The 25,267-nt window shown below is 32.5% G+C and overlaps 2 protein-coding genes across 4 annotated transcripts in view; one reads left to right on the forward strand and one right to left on the reverse strand.

Annotated features, from left to right (window-relative positions):
• Flo2 (flotillin-2) overlaps window positions 1-25,267 on the forward strand; it is a 211,947-nt gene that overhangs the window by 112,410 nt on the left and 74,270 nt on the right. The window lies entirely within an intron of this gene.
• On the reverse strand, window positions 373-24,486 carry LOC148233746 (glucose dehydrogenase [FAD, quinone]). Of its 3 annotated transcripts, XM_088189062.1 has the most exons (5): window positions 24,344-24,486; window positions 6,826-7,053; window positions 6,331-6,756; window positions 3,584-3,831; window positions 373-2,111 (listed from the first exon to the last, which is right to left on the reverse strand). In XM_088189062.1, exons 3-5 carry the CDS (start codon window positions 6,672-6,674, stop codon window positions 724-726), a joined length of 1,980 nt encoding a protein of 659 aa, XP_088045188.1. In that variant the 5' UTR covers window positions 6,675-6,756; window positions 6,826-7,053; window positions 24,344-24,486; the 3' UTR covers window positions 373-723. The 3 variants fall into 3 exon arrangements, with proteins under 3 accessions (XP_088045188.1, XP_088045189.1, XP_088045190.1); XM_088189063.1 differs by lacking the exon at window positions 24,344-24,486 and having other exon boundaries at window positions 6,826-7,065; XM_088189064.1 differs by lacking the exon at window positions 24,344-24,486 and having other exon boundaries at window positions 6,331-8,521.

Consider the following 25,267-nt stretch of genomic DNA (forward strand, 5'->3'; position numbering starts at 1 on the left):
TTAGATCTGCTGATGTTTAACACATCCCTCAGCATTTTCTGTGAAGTTTGGCACAAATTCTTCGAATTATTTTGCATTTATAACATTTTTTTAATGAATTCATGCAACTTTAATCAAGTTAATAAATAATTCACATATCATATCATTCTATAATTGTTATTTTGGTTTTCCATTTTGTTTGCTTCTTATTTTTTTATTTGTTCCTTTAAAGTTTAATAATAAATATTTTTAGTGTACTTATTATACTTTTCTAAATGTATACCTATTATATTTATAATTGTAATGTATCAAATTAGAATGAAGCTTAACTTAACTAAATAAATTCTTATAAAAAATTACTTACATATATGGATATTAAATAAAAGACTGATCTTTGTTTATATTTTATTTTATTGCCTAAAATAAATAATAGTTTATCCAGGCTTTAAATAAAACGTCAACATACTCATAGTTACGTATTTGGTTTGATTAGTTTCCCCTTATAAAATATATTTTTTAAATAAAAATAATATTGCATTATTTTCCTAAACAAATCGTTTGAATCTTTTTAATGCGGTATGTTCATTCCATACATTTGTATGTACATATTTACTTACAAGCTAAATTACTAGTAATTTATTATAATATATAATACATATATACATTTACATATATGCATGACCACCAATTGTTTCATAATAATGGTCAGTTAGCACTTAATTATGTACACTACGTTATTATTTATCAGTCGACGATATTTTTTAAATATGCTCTGTAAATGTCCCTTGCATCCGAGTACTCTTCTTTAAATTCGCTCACGGTTGAATTGTAGTCGGTCATTCTTCTCCTTCGCTTTTTGGCACTTTTATTCCACAATTCCTTCACCAAATCAGCGCCTTTTTCGCCGATCATTATCACAGGCGCGTTTATGTTTCCGCTCGTGATTGTAGGCATTATACTGGCATCTATCACTCGCAGTCCTTGAATTCCATACACTCTCAATTGAGGATCTACGACCGCCATGGGATCCGAAGACGGACCCATTTTCGCCGATCCAGACATGTGATAAATTGTCATGGTGTATTGCCTGATTGCGCAATCCCAGTATTCGTCGGTGAAGTGCGGCAGATGTTTGCAATTCGGTAGCGGCTTACTGTGGAATCGCGCTCCTAATCTTTTCATCGCGGCTGTTTCACCCACTGCGAGAGCAGCTTTCACTCCTTCTCTAAGAACGCCCACATCATCAGGATGCGTCAGGTAGTTGTGATATAACAAAGGATACCGCAGCGGATTTTTCGACTTCAACTTCATGTAACCTCTGCTCTTTGGCCTGAGCATCATGGGGAAGATTCCAAACACGTCTTTGTAGTTAATCTCTTTGAACACTTCATCGTAGAAATCGTCCGCTAACCCGTGTGCCTTTTTCACCTGACTGCCTCCGTCGGAACTGGTCGAAGCAGACGTCATCATGAACTCGATGTCCGGCCAGTCGTCTGACTGATTAGCGTACTTGGTAGAAATGAACCCTGCCACTTCTAATCCGATGCTGGACGTCAGCGGTCCGTTTTCTAAAACGGCATACCTCAAAGCTGTGTTGATATTTACCAAACGGCTCATAATCAGACTTACCGGATGATCTATCAAAAACACCAAACCACCCACAGCGATGTGATCTTGTATATTCTGTCCCACACCAGGAGCGTCGCGGATAACGTCGATGCCAAGGTCTTGCAAGTGGTCTTTGGGACCCACACCCGAGACCATCAGCAATTGTGGACTGCTAATAGCTCCAGCGGATAAAATCACTTCTCTCCTAGCGTACACTACTTGTTTTACGCCATCTCTGATGAATTCCACTCCGTATGCCCTCTTCGTACTTTTGTCTATCAAAACCTTGGTTACGTGAGAGAAGAGCGAGATGTGTAAGTTGGTTCTCAATCTGATCGGACGGAGGAAAGCTTTAGAAGTCGAAACCCGAGAACCTCTCCTAATGTTGAATTGATAGAAAGCAAATCCAGTCTGCTGTGCGCCGTTTACATCTACAATGTCGTATCCCATTTCTTGAGCCGCTTGGAGAAACGCGAGACCGATGGGTGTGTTGTAAGGAGAGTCTTGCACAGTCAAGTATCCACCTGAAAATAACGACACAATCATTAATCCCATACTATGTTTGAAACATGTTTATAATGAATAAACAATGTAATCGCCCTATTAATAACACATATAAATGATAGTTGAAAACGTTGCAATATTGGAAATATTTTAATCATAAACACTTTCATCAATAAGGCATTCTCATAAAATTAATTGATTCAATAAAGTAGTATAATAAAAATGGAAAAGTATTAATAGATTCGACAAAAAAAAGACACCATTATTTTTTCTGATACTGTTTTAAGACATGTGTGACATTTTACACTACACATGTAATTATAACACAAACTTATAAGTACACATTCGCTTTGCAACAGGTTTTTTATTTTGTTTAAAGCGAATCTTTTTATTTGAGTGTTGTATTATTTAATTGCTTCTTTGCATAAAACATACGGTTTTTACAACTTTCCGTTTTGATTTATTGTTTCTCGAAAATTTAAATAATTTTAATATATTATCATAATATTTAATTGTGAATACATATTACTTTAAGTAATGAATAATATTGGCATTTTTATATAATAATTATTGTCCAATGTTAGAACAGATAATTTTTTTAATGAGAATGCTGATTTTTATTACATTCTTAAAAACCCATATAATAATTAAGATAGCGTGCAAAAAACGCATCTCTTCTCGAAATCATAAAAATTTAAGATATACTCGTAATCTTCAGTTGAATTACTTTTTATTACTCATTTATGTAGTTGAGCGATTAAATAGTCGATCGACTCAGATTTCGTGGTGAAAATATGTATAAAAATTATGCCGCTGAATCTTTCGCAATTGAGCTTGAAAAATATGATATTATGGTATTGCTCACTCAAAACAAAAACGGACGATGTAATTGGCACAGGCCCGTTTCTAGTATTTTGAAAAATTTTCACTAAGAAGCGAATTGTTCGCTCAGCAAGACAATGTAATTGACCATAATCTTCCTGTAAATTTCGATGCACAGTTCGTACAGAATTAGTTATTTCTGTAGAACAACTGAACAATTTTATTGCGTTAAGCTGTGATGTAAATGTGTTGTAAACATTTGACACTTTGAATACGCGTGCTTATTGACAGCTGTCTGATTTTCAGTGCTGTTAACATAGGCAACTCGAATTGGATCAATCTGTATCTAGAGACTATATTCGAATATTTGAATACCGAATATATTTTCGCCCTTAAAAATATTCCTCGACATTAATAATCAAAAGCCACGACGAATTACACCATCACGAACTTGTTAAATAGATGATTAATTTTATGCCTTTAAATTCTAAAATGACCAAAATATTTATATGTAAATATTATATTTATAGTATTTTCTCGAGGATATATATTGTTCAATAATATATTTTTTTTAAATAAAATTAGTTGAGAAATCATTGTATCGTAAGACAGTCATACAGAAAGTAGTTTTCTTTAATTTAAATTGAGATTATATTGAGTGATTTTTTACCTGTTTTGTGATATTTCGTCTTGGCTAAGTACGGATTCCTTTGGTCCTCTGATTTCATAAAGTACTTCAAGGCTTCGTCCGAGCCCCATCCCGGGTTTCCAAACGCCTCCCATTGATCGAAGTCCCTTTTGTTGCCTCTTATGTAGAGCATGGTGTTCAACACGCTTGACCCTCCCAGAACTTTCCCTCTCGTCCAACAGCACCTCTGGTCCACCATGGCCTGGCACGCTGTCTTCTGCGGTTGGGTTCTGTAAGAGACATAGATGACACTGTAGCAATATAATATACAAAATACTACCGCCGTTATCTAACGCGACAGGGACGCTGTACAAAATATACGGGCGCAATCTAATGTAAATCGTCGAACCGTTGCCCACGCAAACGAAACTTTCTTGTAAATCGATTTCATTCTTTCGATATCTTGAATATGTGAAACTTTATTATGTCTATATTTATTTTATTATTATTATAAAACACACGCGTCTCTATCGATTTTATGGTTTTATCGATGCGCGTTGAGCAATTTTTATTATTGCTTTTGAGTGACTTTTTATTGTGCGATTGCTTTATTTATTTTTAACGAGATATTCGCCAGTGCTTAGGCAATCGCTATCAAAAAGCACTGAGCGTTTTATTTGACGCTATTGGAACAAAAGACTTTAATGCGCGAGCAGTCTCGAAACTCGCACTTGACATTGCCTTTTCGTTTTATTTATTTTGTGTCAAGGTTATGGCTATGTTATATGATTACATGAGAATGCATGTTTTTTACACAAACTAGCAATGTTTATTTTGAGTGCTTATGAATTTAAGTAGTCTAAATAAACAAGATTTGTATTGCAAATATAATATAATACAGCTGTGGCCAATTGAAAGTTTCATAGACAATATTTCACGAATTCCATTAAAAAATATGTATACTTTCCTTAAAACTTGTTATATTGTATTTTTTATGATCAAGTGCATCTGCGGTAATAATTTGAAAGATATTTTAACTTATAAAGAATCCTCAGTTGTACGTTAGCCTCTGTTATGTATAAAAAAACCCAAAATTATGGAGAGATCTAAACAAATCGATCACGGTAAAATCTAAAATAATAGCATATCTCGAAGAAATGGTTTTAATTCTAGGAGTTTAGTGGTTCAGTTATTCGAAAATGTATTAAAAAATATCGCGAAACAGGAATTCTAGAGTGGGTGCAAGGAGGTGGTCGGAAGCGTATGACGTTTTCTCGAGAAGACCACAGAAAAAAAATATCGATTCAAAACTGCTGCTGAAATACAAATAGAATTGCAATATACTTCAAACTCGAATATTTCGAGACGAACAGTGAATAGATGTTTGGTTGAAGCTATCCAGCTTAAAGCGCGAAACCCAGCAAAAAAAAAACACTAGTTACTGAGAAAATAAAAAAGAATCGCCTTGAATGGCCAAAAGCTCATTGCCATTGAACCGTCTAAAATTGGAGAAAAGTGTCTTTCTCCGTCGAATCCAAATTTAAGAAAGCCGTAGAAAAAGTGAAAAACTTGATCCCTTATGTATTAATCGATTCATCAAGCACTAGCCCTATGTGATTCTCTAGGGATGCATGACAGCTTATGGATTATGCTCTGTAACTCTCGTCCAGGACACCATGAAGGCAAAAGTATATAAATTAGTTGTATAAATCGACTTTATTTCAACCCTTGAAGAACTTTACCAACTGAACCCATTTTGCATGACGATGAGCCATGCCATCGAGCTCGTTCTGTGAGTCCAGTTATAGTTTTTACATTCAAATTTTCACTAAATTAATCCTCTATCTATAGATTACACAATTCAAAAAGATAATGGTTATCAAACCATCAACATAGCCAGGAAACAGCCCCGACCTTAACCCAATTGAAAATTTACGGGCATAGAACAAAAAAAGGGTCGCGCGCACGTGTTGAGTTAAAGGCTCGCCATTATGCACATGGGACGACGAAAAAAATGCACCTTTCCCAGAATTGATGCAATTATACCTTCCTAATATTACAATACTTGTATTTTTTAACAGTATTAACGGAAAATGAAAGTTAACAATTATAATTATATATTATAAATTCAATTAAAAATGCATCAAAATTGTTAAAATAATCAAAATACGTATAAGAACCGCCATGCCAACTTTCAATTGGCCACAGCTGTATATACAATATATAGCGATTAGTACTACGAATCAACAATGTTCCCTTAAAATAATTAGTGATTCGACTCTTAGTTAACTACTTTACTTCCCGGATTGTTTATTTATCAAAGCTCTATAGCTAAAGATGGAAATGACGTTGTGAACTGTGAAAATTTTATGATGCCATAGCTGCTTTGGAAAATAGATTATATAAATTTATTAGGTTAGGTTTAAATTATAAATACCCGTTAATATATGTTTGTATATAAATATACAGTTACGAAATATTCATATCACACAAATCAGTCGTAATCTTATTCACATCTACATTCGTGTTTCGCGCTCATCTTTCACGCCGCAGCGCTAACGATTGCATTCCAGTAAGATTGAGATATGACATTATATCTACAGTTTTGTATCAGATTTTACAGATAACAGCTAAAGCACGTTATTCGTGCTCGCTTTTCTTTTGTGTCATCTGATGGAAACCGCCCATGTTTCATAATCAAAATTTTGTAATAACTCCACCTCGCGATGTTTTTGTATACGATTTCGAAAAAGTTGAATTAATGCCTATATTTTATAATAAATACGCACCTGTATTTCCAATCAAGCTTGCTTTTGTGTAAATACAATGACAGCAAAGGGACGTCAGATATCTCAGTCTCATGTCCTCCGGCTTCCAACAATAGCACTTTATATCCTTGCACTTCACTCAACCTATTGGCCATCACTGATCCGGCGGAGCCTCCGCCCACCACTACGAAGTCGTACTCTTCCCATAGTTGCTTTTGGTTGAAAGGCCTGTTCTCTGGATCGAACAGGTCGTATTGGTAGAAGGCTAGAGCTGCCAGGAGCACTGGCACAATCGCCAATTTCGCCAATCCCGCTATTCCAAGAGCGGACTTTATGGCGCCGCCCAACAGCGCGAGCACAGCCATTTTTAACTAATTCGAATTAAGTTTAAAAGTCTTTATGTACACTCTCTCATTAGCTAACAACGTCAACACAGTCGGCGCTGATCTGTAAATATAATGCAAAATCTAAAGACACGTTTCTTCTGATGCAACATCCTGGAGAATTGTTACTCACGTTGCTTATGTCATATCCTGACCGCATCTTTGACCGTCTTGGCAAAGTGTCTGAACCTCGAGGTGCTAGTCATGTCCGTCCATATTGCTGCGACGTGGTTGAGCCTCTGCGATACCACCGTCGGTATCATCTCTTTATAATAGCGATTTTTCTGACTTGCTCAAAGTCGACGTCGTGATACCGTTCAGTGAGCTTGCGGTCATTACGCGCGAATGGCTGTTTTTGCACCTGAAACGATACATTTGAGTTGTTAATTAAGATTTTTTGTTGTCATGCATGCAATTTGGATTATTATATAATGATGCAATTCACTCGATAAATGCATATAGAAAGATAATCGACTTAAAATTTTGAGAATATTAAGGGCCAACTAAACGCCACCGTCAAGGTCGGGTTATTAAGTGATCGCGTTGCATTTTGGAACTGCATTTAATACTACCTAGTAATGTTTTGTCATTGTCATAGTAAAATTATAATCAAGGCTCATTTATTTTTTAAGCCTTCAAGAATATATTCTTGAATCGACTTTTTACTGTGTAGTTCTTAGATAAATATGAAAATAACACTTTTCTGCCCCTGATATTCTCAACGCCTCATATGAGTTTATTTGTAAAACTAATTATGTCTAGGATATGTAAGAAACATTTAAAGCAATAAAGTTTTCTAAGCCTTTGACCATTCTTCCATATATACTCGTTTATAAAGCTCATTTTCGTTTACATATCAGGAATGTTAAACAAACAAATAGTTTAATGACTGCATTTTAGTTAATAACACACTTATTATAAAAAATGCGTATACTTATATGCTATTATTTATAATTTGTATAGCCAAATTTAAAATAGTAGCTTAGCTTAGTTTTTTAAGTATCAGAATAATTTAATTTTCACATTAAAACATATCTAGATATTTTTCGATATATTTGTTTTGACAATTTGATTTATGGATTCAATTAAGACATTGTTTATTTTTTATGATATGTTTGTTACAGTTGACAAACGTTTTATAAAAGTTATAAATTTATTAGTTGCTTTTTAGATTTTAGACGTTGCACGGTTGACAACGAAATATTTTCAATAGCACTATTTTTCAAATTCCTGTTGCTGTAATATTTCTTATACTATATTATTTTATGCTGATCTTGTTTTTTTGAAGATATCTTTGGTCTTCCTGGATGATTTATATCAAGATTTAGTCCTGTACTTTGAAATTTTTTAATCGCTTTTAAAATTTCTTGAGCAATGTGACGTTGAGTTTTGCTCTCCATATGAAGAGTTATGATTGAAGCTCTTTTTTCAAATGTCAGATTATTTTTCCACCCCATTATAGCAAGTAAATTTAAACTTGAATGTCAGCAAAAGCAATGCGTGTAAAAGGTCCAATAGTTTGAATGAAACTAAATTAAAACCGAATTATGGCTTTTACTAGTTTTAAATGCATGTCAATAAATGTGCAGAGAAAAAAATTAAACCAGTCGTTATTAAACCTTCCCTGACAAGTAATTAACATATGAACCGCTTTAGTAATGCTTGTCCGCATTTACGACTCTCTTTAATTTCGGAATTAAATTTCATAAAAAGTCACGAAATGAGTCAATTGTCTAATAAAAAATGAAGTTGAATATTTAATTACGATTTTTTTATTTGTATATAGTTATTCCTTTATGCATCTATATTTACCTTCGAAATTAAAAAAAAAAAAATATCTATTTTAAAAATTAAAAGTCTGCCTCCTTCTGCAAATTCCTATCCCCTTTTTATTGCATGATGAGGGCATGATACTGCACACTTATAATTGCGTTGGTATTTTTTGTCCTCATACTTCGTCGGAAAATGCTAGCCTATCAATATTCGACTTTTAGTTGGGTCCTTTATCTTTCTTCCTCTTCTGATAATAGTTTTTTTTTTATAAATTCTAAAATTGTAAACAGTGTAATTCGAGGCACACCAATACTCTTCGACTTCAGAATTAAACTGAATGCTAACTATATAATATATTATTTATATTCAAACATATATTACACATGTGGAATTCATTGGAATGACAGATCTTTAACTAAAAAAATTGGGTCATTCCCCCAGAGCTCTTGTGATGTACAAAAAAAAAACATGTGTTCTGATTCTTGGTAATAAAAGTAATTAAATGAGGGTAGAAAGCCATTGAAACATAACATCATAAAAACATCATTATACATCTTATTCATCGTAAAAATATATGTGTTAAATTTGAGACAAAGACCTGCTTTATAATATTCCGATATATACGCTCCTCGCACTTAAGAGATGCGTTTTTTCTTGACTGTGAGATATATCCGCTTCTCGCACTTACGGGACATGCGATGTGAAGCGGATTTATCCGCTCCTCGCACGTAAAGGGTTAAAATAAGAAATAGCGATTAAAAAAATGTTATAAAATATTATTATAGTAAATAATAATAATAGTTTATTCTTTAATTTAGTATATATATTTGCATTATTTAAAATAAATAAGGGTGAAATCGTGACTTGAACAACATTGCATTTTTTACCGGCAGTGTACATAGTGTGTTATGACAATTCGATTCAGGGATTTAATTAAAACATTGTTTATTTTTTTTCATGCTATGTTCGTTAGTTGAAAAACATAGTTAACCTGAGTAGGTGTTTGAAGTAGATTTTATTAAATAAAAATGATTTTGTTTTGTAGCTATATGTTTTAATTTCTAAAATATAGTGTAGGACTGCATGTATAATATTATTTTTTAAATGTGATTCAACTTAGTTGTATGAAATATGGCAACCAAATGTGAATTTGTAATGAATAATCGAGGTATGTGTGGTTAAAACTAAATAGACAATTTATATCATAATATTTGAATCACGTAGCACATGTGATTTAACGAAGCTAATCACCCATCAGTGACGTGTTTGCAATCATTTGTATTTGTAACAAAAAACGTTATGCAATAAAATAATACATGAATTCTCGATGGTAATTTTCACACAATTCAGATTTATATAACATGTATTTAAAAAAAATATATATTGGTTTATTATATTCAGTATTCAATAAGTCATTAAAAATAACGACAGTGAATGCGCCCTAAAGCTCCGTTACAATAGAATATTCAAATCTAGATAATACAACGATTGCTACTAATGCATATAATTATCAGGCACTCGTTACATAAGAGTAAAATAAACCGCGATATTATAAAGGGTCGCCAGAATCGTGCTCTTGGGTAATCGTAACAAACAGACACCGCAATGAATCAGATTTGGAAATATAGATAAAAGAAATGCCTTTTTATTATGATGCATCACAATGCGGATGAGAAACGACGCCCTTTTTTAGTCACAACAATGGGATAGTAATTATTACAATATGAAAATATAATATAATAGAAAACCGATGCAATTACACGCATCTGCGTGTGATACAATTAAGATTTATTGTATATGATGGCTACAGAGCTGAAATTGCATTATTACCTCACCGTAACCTGTTCGGTGCCGGTTAAATTACATAGTGTTTTACGTCGTTAAATAATATTATTAGTATAATCAAAGTTTTCATATTGGCTCCTATCATTAAGTTAAGTTTATGTAGTAAGTGTTGCTCTGGGTCAGGGCTAGAGGGGAGATGAGTAGACGTCTAGACTACGAGTCGTAAAACGGAGATCGGGCTTACCTTGATTTTAACCGCAAATACCAGATTGAAAACCACACTAACTATTATACGTTTCGATGATGAATGTCATTTAGTTTCATTTTACTGCTTTTCAATTTCAATTTTACTCCTTTAATTTTCGTTTATTATGTACCGCTGAAAAACATCAGAGACTAGTCCAGTGTTTCAATTCACATTATTTTTTTATAAATATACGGTAAAATTTTATTCTACTGTGTAAAATGAACTTTGGATTTATAGTTTATGATTATAACATATATTATATCATATTTTCTTACAGTCAATGTTCAATGAGTAGATCTTTGGACTTATCGAGATGGCAACAATAGTATCGAGAGTACATAATAAGTTGTCTATATATATATTGTATGTATATTACCCATGGAAACACAATTTATAATAATACAAAATTGAATCAAAAGTAGTACATACACATAATAAAAAATATTTGTGTGTTCTCTGATGCCCAGTTTCATATTGTAATTTTGCGTGTCATTGAGGATTATTGTGACTGTGAATGTTTCGAAGAGGATGATTCACGGTAATTCTTCTCAACTTCCAAGTTTAAGTTGAAGTTGACCGCGGAATGTTTCAATTTTTTGCTGTATTCTATTATTGATAAACTTATAGACACGATATAAATAAATTATTATACCTTTGAGATAGTTCCAACTTGGGTGAATATCAATATTATAGTGTCTTGACGGACCGTATGATACGGAATGCTATGCAGCAAATTACAATCAATAGGGTCAATTATATTTAAATAACTTCATGGTTTAATTTGCAATACAATTTTGAAATCGACTGATACTTCATTAAATTGAAGCTTAAAAAACTGATATTGCGTATATACGGAACCGCAAACGACATTCACTTTTTAAAATTATACACCTAGAGTCCATCTAGACTTTTTCCGCTCTTGCCACATCCAGGTGAATCAATCACTCGCATTTGATACACCCATGACTCTCTCTCTTTCTCCCATTCATAGTTTCAGTCGCATCTAACCCCTTCCCGTCCGGCTGCCGGTCACCGCGATTACTATTACCGATCGCGATTGCGTCGGTGTGATTGATCGATCGAGTCGGCTCTCGGATCGGATTTCGGAGATAGCCGATGTGGAGGAATTCCTCGGGTTGTTGGTAGATTTTGGTCGTACATTACGGGCCGACCTTTCGTAAATTAACCGGTCGACGGCGGTTAATGTGTTTGTTTTATCTGTTAACGCGCCGCTCGTAATTTACGACAATTAGCCGGCGAGGAGGGTTTGATTTTAATTAGCGGACGCCATTTGTCAGGTTGTTGAAGTAGAAAAAATACAGTCGCATCGTTGGCGTAGCTTTTGAGCCGCGATGAGACTAAATTAACTGATTATATCTATGTCGTCAAATATTTGCCATTATTTTAATATTTACAAATAATAACGTATCACAGATCTTTCCCGGATATTTTTTGAAACATGCCTGTAATTAGAGATTGTCTGTCATTTTTAAACAAAAATAAATAAAATGATAAATGAGGTGTGCCATAACGAAAACGTGGCACAGGGGTTGTGTCACCGGATAGTAACTGCTGTCGGAAACATAGTCCGAGCCGTGACACACATGTTGTGTCATCGGCCTGTATTGTGGATTTGAACCAAGATTAGTTTTTATTTTATTCACAAACTAAAATAGGTCATCGATCTATAGAAGCTATAAAATATAGAATAATCTGGCATTGAAAATTGCAATGATAGGGAATTTTTATTAAGTTTAGAATCAAAATTTTGGGGGAAATGAAGATACTTAGGATGGAATACTTCAAAATTTAACAAATAACTTTATTAAATCTTCTCATAGATCTTAAAACAAGTTGGAATTTCATGACTCAGATTATGTAAGCACAAGTAAAACTTTAATTATTTTTGATGTATATTTTTTGAATTTTTAAACGTATTGATATTCTCAGTTCTCACAGTGAAAATAGCTATCGAAGTACTAAGTCGTAAATATGTGACAATGATCTCTGATGAAGTAATTGTTAACATTTTAATAACAATGTTATATAAAATAAATTCTCAACTTCAGTGATAATGTTTTAAAAGCTTAATTTTTTAAATAAAGAATATATAAATACAATTTTTTTCAAATCAATCTAATAGATTTTTAAGCAATGCTTTATTCATTAATCATATGATGAAAAGTTCATTAAAAAAAGATTTTTCTTAGGAGATATATAATGCAATTTCGTAGAAAACATTACTACGAAAAACAATAAAAAACTACAAGGGAAGAATTCCACATAAATAGTTTTGATGAAAGCATTTATTATTAAATGCAAAATTAATTTTCGACAATTTAAAAAAATATATAGGTATATTGGTTTCTAATTGCTTTCTAAACTGGATTTTTTTGATATGATATATGGGAAGGATGTACATTTATAGGCAATTTTTTTTGTAATTTCTCTATAGATCCTCACTAATTTTACCGAAAGTTCATCATAACGTAAACTAAATGATTTGCGACGATCCTCGCCAAATCTATTCGAGTGCGAAATTAAAAAATCGACCTTGCCGTTGAAATCAATTTTGACCCACTTTTGCTAGTTTCGGCATTGATCATCGTGATTGGTTTTTTTACTGTTTCATATCGCGCCACTAATCTACCATCGACGTCCTTGGCGACAAATTCTTTCAATTTAGGCAATCGATCGAAGTTCATAAAAGTGTGCCACCTAAAAAAATACAAGCTTAATTCGAAAGAATCTTTATCGATTGTCACTTCAAACGTAGTTTTCACTTTCTCGCGTGCGTTTACACAATTCAAAGGTAAACTCTATTTTTTTTATTTTTTTTTTATAAATTATAATAATATTAATACACTCACAATAAGGTGGATATTTGAATAATGTGTCACATTGACAACAAATTCGCCACGATTGAGTTGCGTAACGTTTAGTTCCGTTACGCACGTTCGATCTTTGAAAGTGAATCAAATACACGTATTTGGCATTATCCCATTAACCATATAATGTATATATTCATGTACAGTTGTACAAAACACATACATTTAAATACATTACATGGCCCTAAAAGCGTATGTTTAGAATATAACCTTTTCATATATAGTTACGCTATTATTTAAAATAATCGAGCTTAAAATGTGATTTGTAGATTAGACTCAACAATTATTTAAACTATAGATCTCTTTAATTGCCATAATACAGTTTGTTTCAGATGACACATTTATTTTAGTTCAAAGCTGATTTTCAACAAAATATTTTAAGTTCGTTTTCTAATCAGTTTACCTGCTATACATTTAGATATAAGACGTTGAGAATATCAAGGGCGAGATAATTTACTATGTAGTTAATTAACTGTCTTAACATATTAATGGAAAACTAAACTTCTGATTTTGAGTTCATCTAAGATACGTTTTAGTAAGCTTAATATTTTGAATATCTATAAGAATCATGTAATCCCCTTGTTATATTTTTTGCTAAAATTCGCGCGTTGCGAATGGTGTCTATTTTCCACAAAAGACTTTTAGATACGCTTGACCACGCTTATATTAGATAACAGTGACTACTTCGAAAATTTAGAAATTATATTCTAAATAGTATGTAACTATGAGTTTTACTTTCCAGTGACTATGAATTTTGTCCAGCATCAATAGTATATATATAAAATAAATTTGAGTGTTTTGCTATTCGATAGTTTGGATTATTTCTCTTTTCTAATTCTAATCTTCCAGTGGGAAGAATAGACCCATACATGTCCACTGTGAGACTAGGCACGCAGCGAGTGTTAATTAATAGTTTATCGCGCACGAAATCACACATCGATAAATTGATCACGCGTCAGAGAGAAGTGAAAATAAAGCCCGGGTAATTATCGATTGGTTATGAGTTACAATAAGCCATAATTCGTGGGGGCCAACGCGGCAGCGTGTGATATTAAATTTAATCGACGCAATCGAATAGTTTATTCGATATGATTACGATCGTATTTGAAGTAAAATGCACTATAACAGCATCAGTCACGTAACGATAATTTTATAATTCACCTTTGCACACCAAAGTGTAATACATCAATCCAAAAATGTGTTTTAAAACGTGACCCACCTGGATGGGCTAATTCACTTTTGGTAGTTGCTCGATATTACGATTGTGTAATTAATGTAATGTGTTTACATGATCGACAATAAAAACATGTGGAACATATCGTTGCGTTGCATAAATAAACGCCTCCTCAAAAAAAACGACTAAATTAGAACGCTTGTATTATATGGATATGATGACTCAATAATTGTAATATATTATTCATAAGGCTTTTGCGAGTTTCACAACTGAAACCGAAAACTGGACAATCCTGATTGCTAATTATATAAAACCAAAAAATAAATATGCAGTGAGATATATCTGATTTTTCATTATTAATTATTTGAGTGAATATTCTGAAATCTAGAAATATAAAAAAATAAAAAAATGTCCGGTAAATTGCACTTTTCTAATCGTCTGCCATATTTTCAGTCATATTCTTTGGGTTTTGAGGCTGAAGGAGTGTGACTTTTCAGCCAAATAAACGCCGGAAAAACTGACTACATTTTATTTTATAAACATATAAATTAAAACATATTTAAAGAAATCTAGACGCCACTATCAAGCGGTGGAATTGTAATGACGCTTCTTTGAAATCGGAGTCTTTATGACGTGTCGAGTTGAATTATTGTCGGCTGTGTTTTCGTGATGCTATCTGGACGGTTCGCTAATGTCTTTCGCATAAATGCATCTGAGACCGAGTTTAACATATTTTATAATGCTGGTTAGTTATTTACGAACTGTCTTAAGAGAAACATCTAGATAGCCACTCCGGCGATCGGTAATTTAAGAGTAGAATAACAAAAGTAATGTGCGCAGCATTGTCTAGCGCGCGTACTTTTCTACAGATGTGCTCTTATATTAAGTGGTCCGTTCAATATTTCTAATTATTAACACAATTGTTTGGTCACGAGATCTCACTTCCATTATTGTGTGAATATATGTACTCTGTGTCGCACATTGTAGCTTATTCAAATGATCTATAAATTATAACAAATTGTGCAGCTGGTTGAAACCCCAACAGTACAATGTTGTTTATTTTTACACTGTCGATGTGGTTAAAATAATTTTGATGGATTTGCAGTCCTAACTTTACTTTTTTACAAATTTTAGTTGTAATCGGATATGAACAAGAAAAGCCCGTTGATTGATTGATTCTTATAATAAAGATAAAGTTTTATTAATAGAGAAAAAAATCATACCATAATGAATTTCTCAGTAAATATTTCGTTATCCGATAAAAATTGCACTTCACCTTGGATTTTTAATCTTATGTTGTTCTGTTAACTTTTACCGAGACCCTTTTAAATATATTATCACTGATTGCTTGAAATTGACTATCTTTCAGCAGAGGTGGAAAATTCCGAGCACAATATCTGAAGAATATTAAAGACAAAAGCATTTTTCATCTGAAGTTCTTGACCCTATGTATACCTTTATTTTTACCAGTCATATCATATGTTTGGTCGCGACAATTTAAACTATAGTGTTAAATTTTTTTTTAATTTACGAAGTGTAAAGAATAACTATCAAAACATTTGTACGTAATATAATCTAAATGGATCCTTGTTCCTTATTAAGTTTATCATTTTTACCCCAAGTAATGGTATTTTTTCCATTGTTTTTCATACGCCTTAAATATCCAGACATTCTAACATTTTTCTCTCAATAAAACGTTATTTTGTTTTGCCAAAAACTATTCTTCAAAGCACGTAAAGCTTTTTTTTAGCGTTTTTTTGGCGTTCTTAGATTTTAAATACAGTAACCAGTTTCGAATGATTAATGTACAATTTATTAGTGATCTTGCTAAGAATAAATCTTAATTAATTTCGTCGACGGGAAAATCAAATATTTGTTTTTTTTATTTAATTTTTTTTAGCAAGAAACTTTCTCATACTGTAAAAAATTCACCGGCAAATTTCTAGTAATCTTGAAGACGAAAAGATAGCAAAAAAATGTTTACATGATAACTGTACAATAATTCCCATTCCGAGAGCTTCTCAAGTTGTCTTCATATATTTATATTCTTGCCTGTAGAAGCAGAACCATTATGGTTTTCAGAATTGTTAATTTTAGATGCAGGTTATTGAGAAGTTTTTATTATCTTTTTTATTATTATTCATATTATAATATATTATTATTTGTGTCTGTGTAAGCAATACAATTCATAGTAAAATACAAAGGTAAATGTTTGAGTAAGCATTTTCGATCATTTGTTACTGATTTTTTATATTTTTAATACATTGTAATATCGCTATGCATTTTTACAATGATGAACACTAACAAGCTCGTGTTCAATTACCCGGAAGCGAACCTCTACATGCCGTCATATCAAGCGGTGTCCGCGCTGTCGCTCATATTTGATACGTTTTCAATTTAGGACAAAATTGTGTCGTCACAATCTCGAGTGACGCAACACAGAAGGACACGTTTGGAATTCTATACGATGCTCTTTCGTCTGTTGTCTGCCCTCTGGCTAACCCCGCATTGTGACTCAAGTTTTCACTCCGTCGGTCATGACTCTGTGGATCGGTCAGATTCCGTCGGAGGCGAAAGCGAGGAGGATGTTTGTATTCAATGCGCCCCATTGTTGCGCGCTGTTGTTTCGGTTACTGTAATATGCGTTACGTCAATTTACGTAATTGCAGCACCTACCAATGAATTTCCTCCGCCACATGTCTGGAAGCCTTAAATAATCATTCAACTACACAACATATATTAATTTTGTGTGTAAGTTGCGACCATCATGTATAGATACACAATTAAATTGTACAATATGTGACAATAAAGTCATCATAACGAATAGATTGCGTTTAAGACTAGCGATATGACGCTATAATTTCCTCTCCGGCGCAATTTACTGTTATAATGAAACATGTTCATTAAAAAAAAACAGTCGAAAACAGAGAAAAACTGAACCAAATTTACCACCGATCGTTACTTAATGATTGTGTGCAAACATTCGTGGCAAGCGATCTTATAAATCTTTGGTTATTTGAACTTCTCCCATTTCTTTGATCATATAAAACTGAAGGTCGGAACAGCGTAGTCCGTACGGTATTGTCTGTAAAATTGGAGGCGGCGGGCTCGACACATTGCAACAGACTCGAATTTGTAATTATAAAAATGCGTTATTATTAAATTCCAACCCCAACTAATAAGTGACATCTATTGATTATAAATTATATAAGTCTTTGACTATTGACCTGAAAGACCTGGGTTCGAATCCCGTACGGACCTTAGCGTCTGGGAGATCGTAATTCATGATTACTTTAAAAATATAATTCCGATCGATCCTCACAGATTAGGTTTATCTCACGGATGAATATCGTGATGATTACTTAAAATCGAGCCAGGTCGTACATATCTGGTATTGAAAATTCTCTAATAATGAGCTAATACAGCTCATAGAATCTTATATGTATTAAAAAAATAATAATAATTCACAAAATAATTTATAATTAATCACTGATTTCTAGACTTTTGGTCTGCTGGTTTTAATATATACTTATTTGTAGGCAATCATAATGTCTGATTGACTTACCATGTTTGTACAGATTTACCCAGTTGTAACGCATTGGGCTAATGTCTGTCAAATTACAGTGAAATATTAAAAAATATAATAAAATCTGAAGCGCGTCTCAGATAAATTACTTTCCACATCACATCACTTCGAAGCTCTTTATCGTGTTTGATCTGTGCTTTATTGCTTTTGAAATTCGATGAAAACAATAAAATATTGTACACGTTAATAGAACCAGTAAAAAATAATATATCCTGGCTCTAATTATCAATGTCAGGACTGCTCAGAAATGGTTAAATACATTTATAATTTAATATTCAGTAACAATAACATATTTTATTATTGAACGAATTTATTGAAAAAAATATATCTCATTTTATAGGGGATGAAATGTGCATTAGAATTTTAATGTAAAGGTTAACAAACATTTACATACATGAATGACTCATGCGCGATATCGTTTAAAGCGTGTTATATACACTTTATTTATTATATACTTAATGGTCAGTCATTCAGTACGTTAACCGGTATTTTAACTAGTAATTCGAACCAGACTACTTTGATTACTTTCGTCAAACAAATTCGAGTTTTGTAACTAGCGTATGCAACCGTACTTATTTATAAAATGATAATAAAAAATATATCACAAACATGTGTGGAAAATGCGTTGAGTGAATGTGGTTTTAAGTATGTGATAATCGAGTTGGAAATTTTGGGTCAATACATATTTTAGTAGGGTCATAATAATCGGCGTTGTAATGATCAAATAAATCATGTTATATAAGTTTAATGCTTTAACGCCGGACTCTTTGCAAATATTTAACTAATTTGTAATATAATTGTATTTTACCTTATGTAATTTAATTAATATTCAGTATTATCACTTTCAGCACCTTTGACCTTTACGAACAACCTGTGATTATATCGCGGAACATACTATTATCATTATAAAATCATCTGTTTAGAAAGTTCGCAAAATGAAGCTGGTAAACACGGGCAAATTACACATTATGCATAATTTATCTATTGTTTTTGAAAAGCGTTTTTTATTGTTTTATATTCGTGCTTGTTAGATTATAGATTATAGACAATTATCAGCGTTACTTTTCATTGCAAATTTGTTGCTTATAAACTTGTCTTAACTTGTTCCTTTATTTGTAAGTATGTCTTTAAGGAATTCATTGTAATAATTAAAAGTACTCAAACGTTACGCTTCATAGACTTTCACCTTCAGATTTTTTTGATACTGAAAAAAATGATCGGTCCGGTGATTCGGCGTTGGCCAATGCCGATAAAAAAGTATATTCAAAACTTTGTAATTATATAATCGAAATGTTCAAATTGTGCAACGAACGAATCGACCTAGAACTTAAATGTTAAATTTTATCCGTGTTGTAATGGGTTGATCATATGTGCATCAATCACGATATTAACTTATTACATGCGACAAGAAGACGTTTTTCACTTTCGTTTATATTAATAAGCGTAATGTGTTTATGCAGTCGTTTATTAGTTCCTCCTTTTTAAGTGTGATTGTTTTGTGCTAATCGTTTCTATGAAGCGTGATATATTCCTGTATCGTTTTTGTTCGTAGTGAAATTCTTCCACTTTCGCAATATATATTATATTTAATTGATTGGAAGAAAGTTGCGGATGGAATTGCTCGAACCAAAGAACGTTGGAAAATTATAGTAATTGAATAAATAAACAGTGAGCATTAGTTATTAGCAACTAATACACGAATCTAGTGTTCAAGCGGTTTTTTACGTCTAAAAGATTATATAGGGTCTATACACAAATTACAAAATCACTTTACCAAATTTGTCTTTTAGAAAAGTCATTGTAAAGTATTATCTTAATTATCATCCAATAATCCAGAGCAAATAGAGCACTTGAACAAGCAAAATTGCATCGAAATGTAATTTATGCATATGTATGGGCTGAAGTAGATCATTATTAGAGCTTTTATACATAATATGTATAATACTATCTAGCTCACAATATTCATCCGTAAGATTAGGAAAATCTGGGAAAACCTGATCTGTAGAATTATAAATATAAAATAATAACAAATACCGATCTTCCAGACAAAGTTACAAAGATGGGAATCGATCTGGTATTTTGTGCTGCTTTTTGAAATGATATTCTAACTTATGAAGTTACAACAAAACTTCACATCAATTTTCTAACATCTAAAATTTATAATATTTCATAGAAATACGTAGTATATATTAGTATTCTACTATTTTTAGTAGGAAAAATTCGTTGCAATGAATATTATTGCAATTTAATAATAATAAAAATATTTACTCCTTTATATTTTATTTTATTTTTAGCGTGTAAATATGTTTTAACTGCAGGTTCTTGCAAAAGATTATTTTCAAAATTTAAACATATTGTAGTTGGACTTAGAATAATCAATGCCGCTAGGAAGCATTTATGCTTACGTCATTAGAAAATTGCATATTAATGAGACGATAAAATTAAGCAACTTTGAATGAAATGAGCAAAAAAGTAATATACTGAAATGTATGTCAAGTTGCTTTTTACTCGGCATTATACAAGCGCGTCTAAAGCTTTGCAAAAGGACCTAAACAATTGATACAGTCGGTGCCAATACAAATTCGAAGGGTCGGAGGAATGTAACTGAATACATTATTGCCAAATCATCGCTGTTACGCAAATAAACCTATAATTATTTAAGTAAACAATCACAACTAATCTGTTTCCGCCCTCCGAATCATCGTATTAGCCAGATTGAGAGGCCTTTCGTAAAAAAATTCAGTTTCATTAAAAACATCCAGTTAGAACTTCGTTTCTGACTTGAAACGAACGAGAGCTTAGATGAACATTCAATAAGCGGAGCTACGCCGAGTATCGACTGATACAACCCGTAAAGACCGAGAAACATGAAACTTTACGCTTTCATATATATTTTATGAACTAAGAATCGAATGATTTTTTTTTAAATATTATATTTCTTTTATATAGTAAAAAAAATACATTTAATACTATTTTTAATGAAACATTTTTATTTTCAATGACTATATGAGTTACATATAAGACAGTATTTCACTGAGGATGCGATATATGGGTTAATCGGATAATATAATATATAAACTTTACTATTTTTATTATGATTATACATATAATATATTTCAACGGATATTGCTTGAACCAACGATTTTTCAAAAGCATACTGTGAAACGTGTAACACTGTATTATATTATATAGAATAGATTGATTCTCACTTTGCTGTTTATTTGCGCATCATACATACATGGCAGATTATGCAACACTATTGTTTAGAAAGTTTATATTATAATGATATGTATTTAGTTGGAATATATGTATATTATAATAGTGTTATGGAAGCAAAAATATATTCAATAAAAGGTTCATTTATATATTTTGATATTATTGAAGTGTGCAATATTATAATATTACACAAAATATTGTCAATATACTATTGTTTATAAATACCCAATAATTAATTTACGTGTGAATTCTGTTCATTTTATTAAATATGGAATTTCATACACGCTCTTATTAAAATTGTCGTGAAACAATACTTTAGCGTGCAGTAGCGGCCCTGTGATATTATTGCCCAATCAAGTCAAATTTGTCACGCCTCAATAGTGTAAAAGGTTGAGAAGAAGTTCTCTCGGTCTATCGACACCTGAAACAATTTAACTGCAGTTTCGAAACGTTGATAGTTGGTACAACCATGTTGTCCAATCTACGTGGACATTTAATTTGTTTGTTTGATTTGGGAAGCTGAGATCAAACTGACCGCCTGTGTTAAAAGAGCTTTTTATTTATTATTATTACAAGTAGTGCTATACGTATATGCGGACATAATGGGCATGATGTGCTTTTCTTCTTAGTGACGCAATGGATTTTTAAACGTTTGTTAATAATAGAGCCCTTTTGATGGGATGTGTCGTAACTTTGGCGGTAGTATAATTTTTAGGACAATTTAACGTTAATAAATGTGGTTAACTTTAATCGACCGTCAGTTTATGCGTATGAAGAAAATATTTTCATTTAACTTACAAACTTAATTCCTGTGGAATGATTTATTTAGTTTGAGTAAATGTTTTTTTTTTATAATAAATCATTTAAAATTAATTTGTTTATGTCATTAACTCATTATATTGTGTCGCATTCTTAGCTTTGATCGATGACTTTAATGATGACTTTCTTTTTGTTTGAATGGTTTAGTTCAACTTCTTTTATATTGCATTGTTTTAAAAACTAGTGTGCGAGAATGGCAAGCGTTAACTATTATTTTACAACAAAGTTTTGTTATCATGTGCTCTAAATCATTTAGATAATAAATGCATTCTTGCTATAAAAAATATTTTTTTTATCGATGACCGATTATATTACCGCATATTTATTAAGAATATCATTTGAGAGATTTTATTGTATACAATTTTATAGCTCTGTATATAGTTAAACTGCTAAAGACGATTGTCTTCGTTGTAAGCAAGTAAAAAAATGTCCAAAATTTGCAGCATTAAAATTAAGTCATATATTTAATTATATAAATTAAAGAACCATCGCTTTGGTATTAAATTCAAGTTATTAATTACCAAATATTCCAAAAAACATATTACAATGAATGCAAAAAATGCATGATTTTGTTTATCTTTTGAGGTTCGCTATAATAGCACGATGTGCGCCTTAACAAACTATGGAAAGATTCATTAGGCTGTTTTTTAGGCTCAGTTGGAGATGGACTGTGATATGAACAATCCGTTCGAAATAAATAACTGTATTTTTTATTTGTCTGTGTTCCTTATTATTATTATTTATTTGCATTCAAACATACTTTTTTGGGCTCCTATACATTATGGTGTCGAAAAGATTTGCTGGTTCAAAGTGAAACATAATGCAGGCCGCTAGAAAAATAGGATTTAGGAAGGGTTCTGTTAGTGAGAGAACTGGAAAACGTTGGTTGATGAGCCCCGTGAAAGACCTATACTATATTTGCGTTAACACAGTCAGTTCGAGGGCTATTCATTTCATCATTATTCATAATTGAGAAAGAGATTATTACTATTAGCTCTAAAGCACACGATACGGATATACGTTCGATATAATTATCATTACTCCTGTGTATGTTTTGAACAAATTTATAGAAATTAAAATCGTTACTATGACTAATGATGAGTATATCAAACGTATATCCGTATCGTATGCTTTAGAGATAATAGCAGGGACGTAAACCTAAACTTGTCATCTCTTTCTAAATTATGAATAATGATGAAATAGATAGCTCTTGAACTGACTGTGTTAACGCAAATATAGTATATATCTGATGGTATCAGATGTTTCATGACATCTGTATGCCATAGGAATGGTAAAACAATAGACAAATGGGTACCGCACGAAATTAGCAAAAGGCAAAAACAGCTACCTTTCGAAGTCTTTATTAGTTCTCAAAGACAAGAAATGGATTCTCAACGATAACCAGAAACAAAAAGCTCGAAAACAGAGTTTGCACCAAAAAAATATGGTGAATTATTCATCGATCGTTTCTTAAACCAGGTGTGACTGTTACATTGCATATCGTATTCTGGGGAAATTAAAATCGTGCATATAAAATTAATTATTATATAAAACATCCGATGTTAGTAAAGAGACCTGGAGCGATATTGCTCCATGATAAACTTCACTAATTACTGTTATAAAATTAAATGAATTTTTCCCTTCCCTCTTATTTTCTTACAATTTATCACGTTAATAATTATTTCTTCAAAATATTGATGCGATAATATAAAAATCTTTGACGACTTTACAGCCTCTAAAAATAAAGATTTTTGTAAATATGGATTCATTCATCATTTTTGTAAATGGTGACTGAATTAAAATGAATAAAACTGTAGTTAAAAAATATAATGTTTCAAACATTACTAAATAAATCGGCCACTTCACATCTTGTCACACAAGTGTAAAGGAACAGATTTTTGACTAGATGTTTGCAGCGGTTCTTTGACACGTTGTACTGATATGAACAGCAACAGGGTTGTTTGAGGTGGCATCAAAGAGTCGTGGATCAAATAGGAAATTCCGATACCTGATTACAATTGCCCAGTCAAACGGTTCAATCATTATCACGATTTTATACGAGTAGTAAATAATTGCACATAACTTTGATAAACGCATTAAACTGCAACAAGGTCACTGCCACCAAACACTTGCACTTTCTATTCGATTCGCGCGCCTACTCACCGCTTTTCCGTTCCATGGCCGTTCAAGTCTCGGTTAAGAGTTTCCTCCGACGCGATAACGATGACCGGTCGGAATACGTACAAAAAGAAGCTCTAGCGAGCGAGTGGTGCTCGACGCGCGCACACTTGACAGCGACTGGCTCCTTTCAGGCCGGTCTGAGCGCCCAAGTCGTCAACGTTTACCTCTTTCACAAGAAAGCGAGTCTCTTTCCACCGCGGACCGGCGAGGCTGACTGTCTTGCACCTCCAGGCATCGTACGAGTACGTACGGTCGACATGGTGTACGTGATCGTTGGAAAGTAGTATTGTACGTTTGCGAAACTATGCGCCGAATCAATCGGTGAGGTATGTGCGCAAGTCGATGCAACGATTTTCTTTCAGCGTTCTTGAAAGGAAATTCCGTATTTGTTTGCATTCCTACACTTCTTATTTAAGCGCTGTCTCCTATTCGAAGATTGGTGCTGACTAGTACGATATATGTATGTATGTGCATATATCTTCAAATGATTGACATCGTTTATTAGAGATAGTTTAAAAATAAGTCATTTTCCGTGTCTGGATCCGCGTACATTAGATAGTTTCACGCCTTCCAAATGTTTTGGAAATTGTTCATATACATATAATAATCAGCTACCTGAGCAGTTCATCTATATGACAAATGCTTATATGTAACTGTTAGATATACAATTTTTTTGATGTTAGCTGTTTGGATACAACAGGATCTGTCTCTTCATCAAATGCCGGTTCTGCTTGCAACTGAATGAGTTCCTAATATGAAAGGGGTTCCCTATCAGCTTTAAGTAGATCAAGCACATCACGTTCGTTCAAACCTTCAAAGCCGAGATCATGTGCTAGATCCAAAATGTTTTGCCTAATTTCAGGAAGGCAATTAACTTCTGCATCAGTACTTTTTACACATTCTGGC

This window comes from Plectrocnemia conspersa, unplaced genomic scaffold (genome assembly GCF_051122295.1).
Source record: "Plectrocnemia conspersa isolate PC_06_02 unplaced genomic scaffold, ASM5112229v1 ptg000007l, whole genome shotgun sequence".
Lineage (NCBI taxonomy): Eukaryota > Metazoa > Arthropoda > Insecta > Trichoptera > Polycentropodidae > Plectrocnemia > Plectrocnemia conspersa.

What these genes read in the sequence shown, in the direction of transcription:
- LOC148233746 (XM_088189062.1), bottom strand. Translation starts at nt 6,674, where the DNA reads ATGGCTGTGCTCGCGCTGTTGGGCGGCGCCATAAAGTCCGCTCTTGGA. An exon ending in AAGCTTGATTGGAAATACAG is followed by an intron (nt 3,832 to 6,330) that starts GTGCGTATTTAT and finishes TGTCTCTTACAG; the next exon opens with AACCCAACCGCAGAAGACAG. An exon ending in GACGAAATATCACAAAACAG is followed by an intron (nt 2,112 to 3,583) that starts GTAAAAAATCAC and finishes CGTTATTTTCAG; the next exon opens with GTGGATACTTGACTGTGCAA.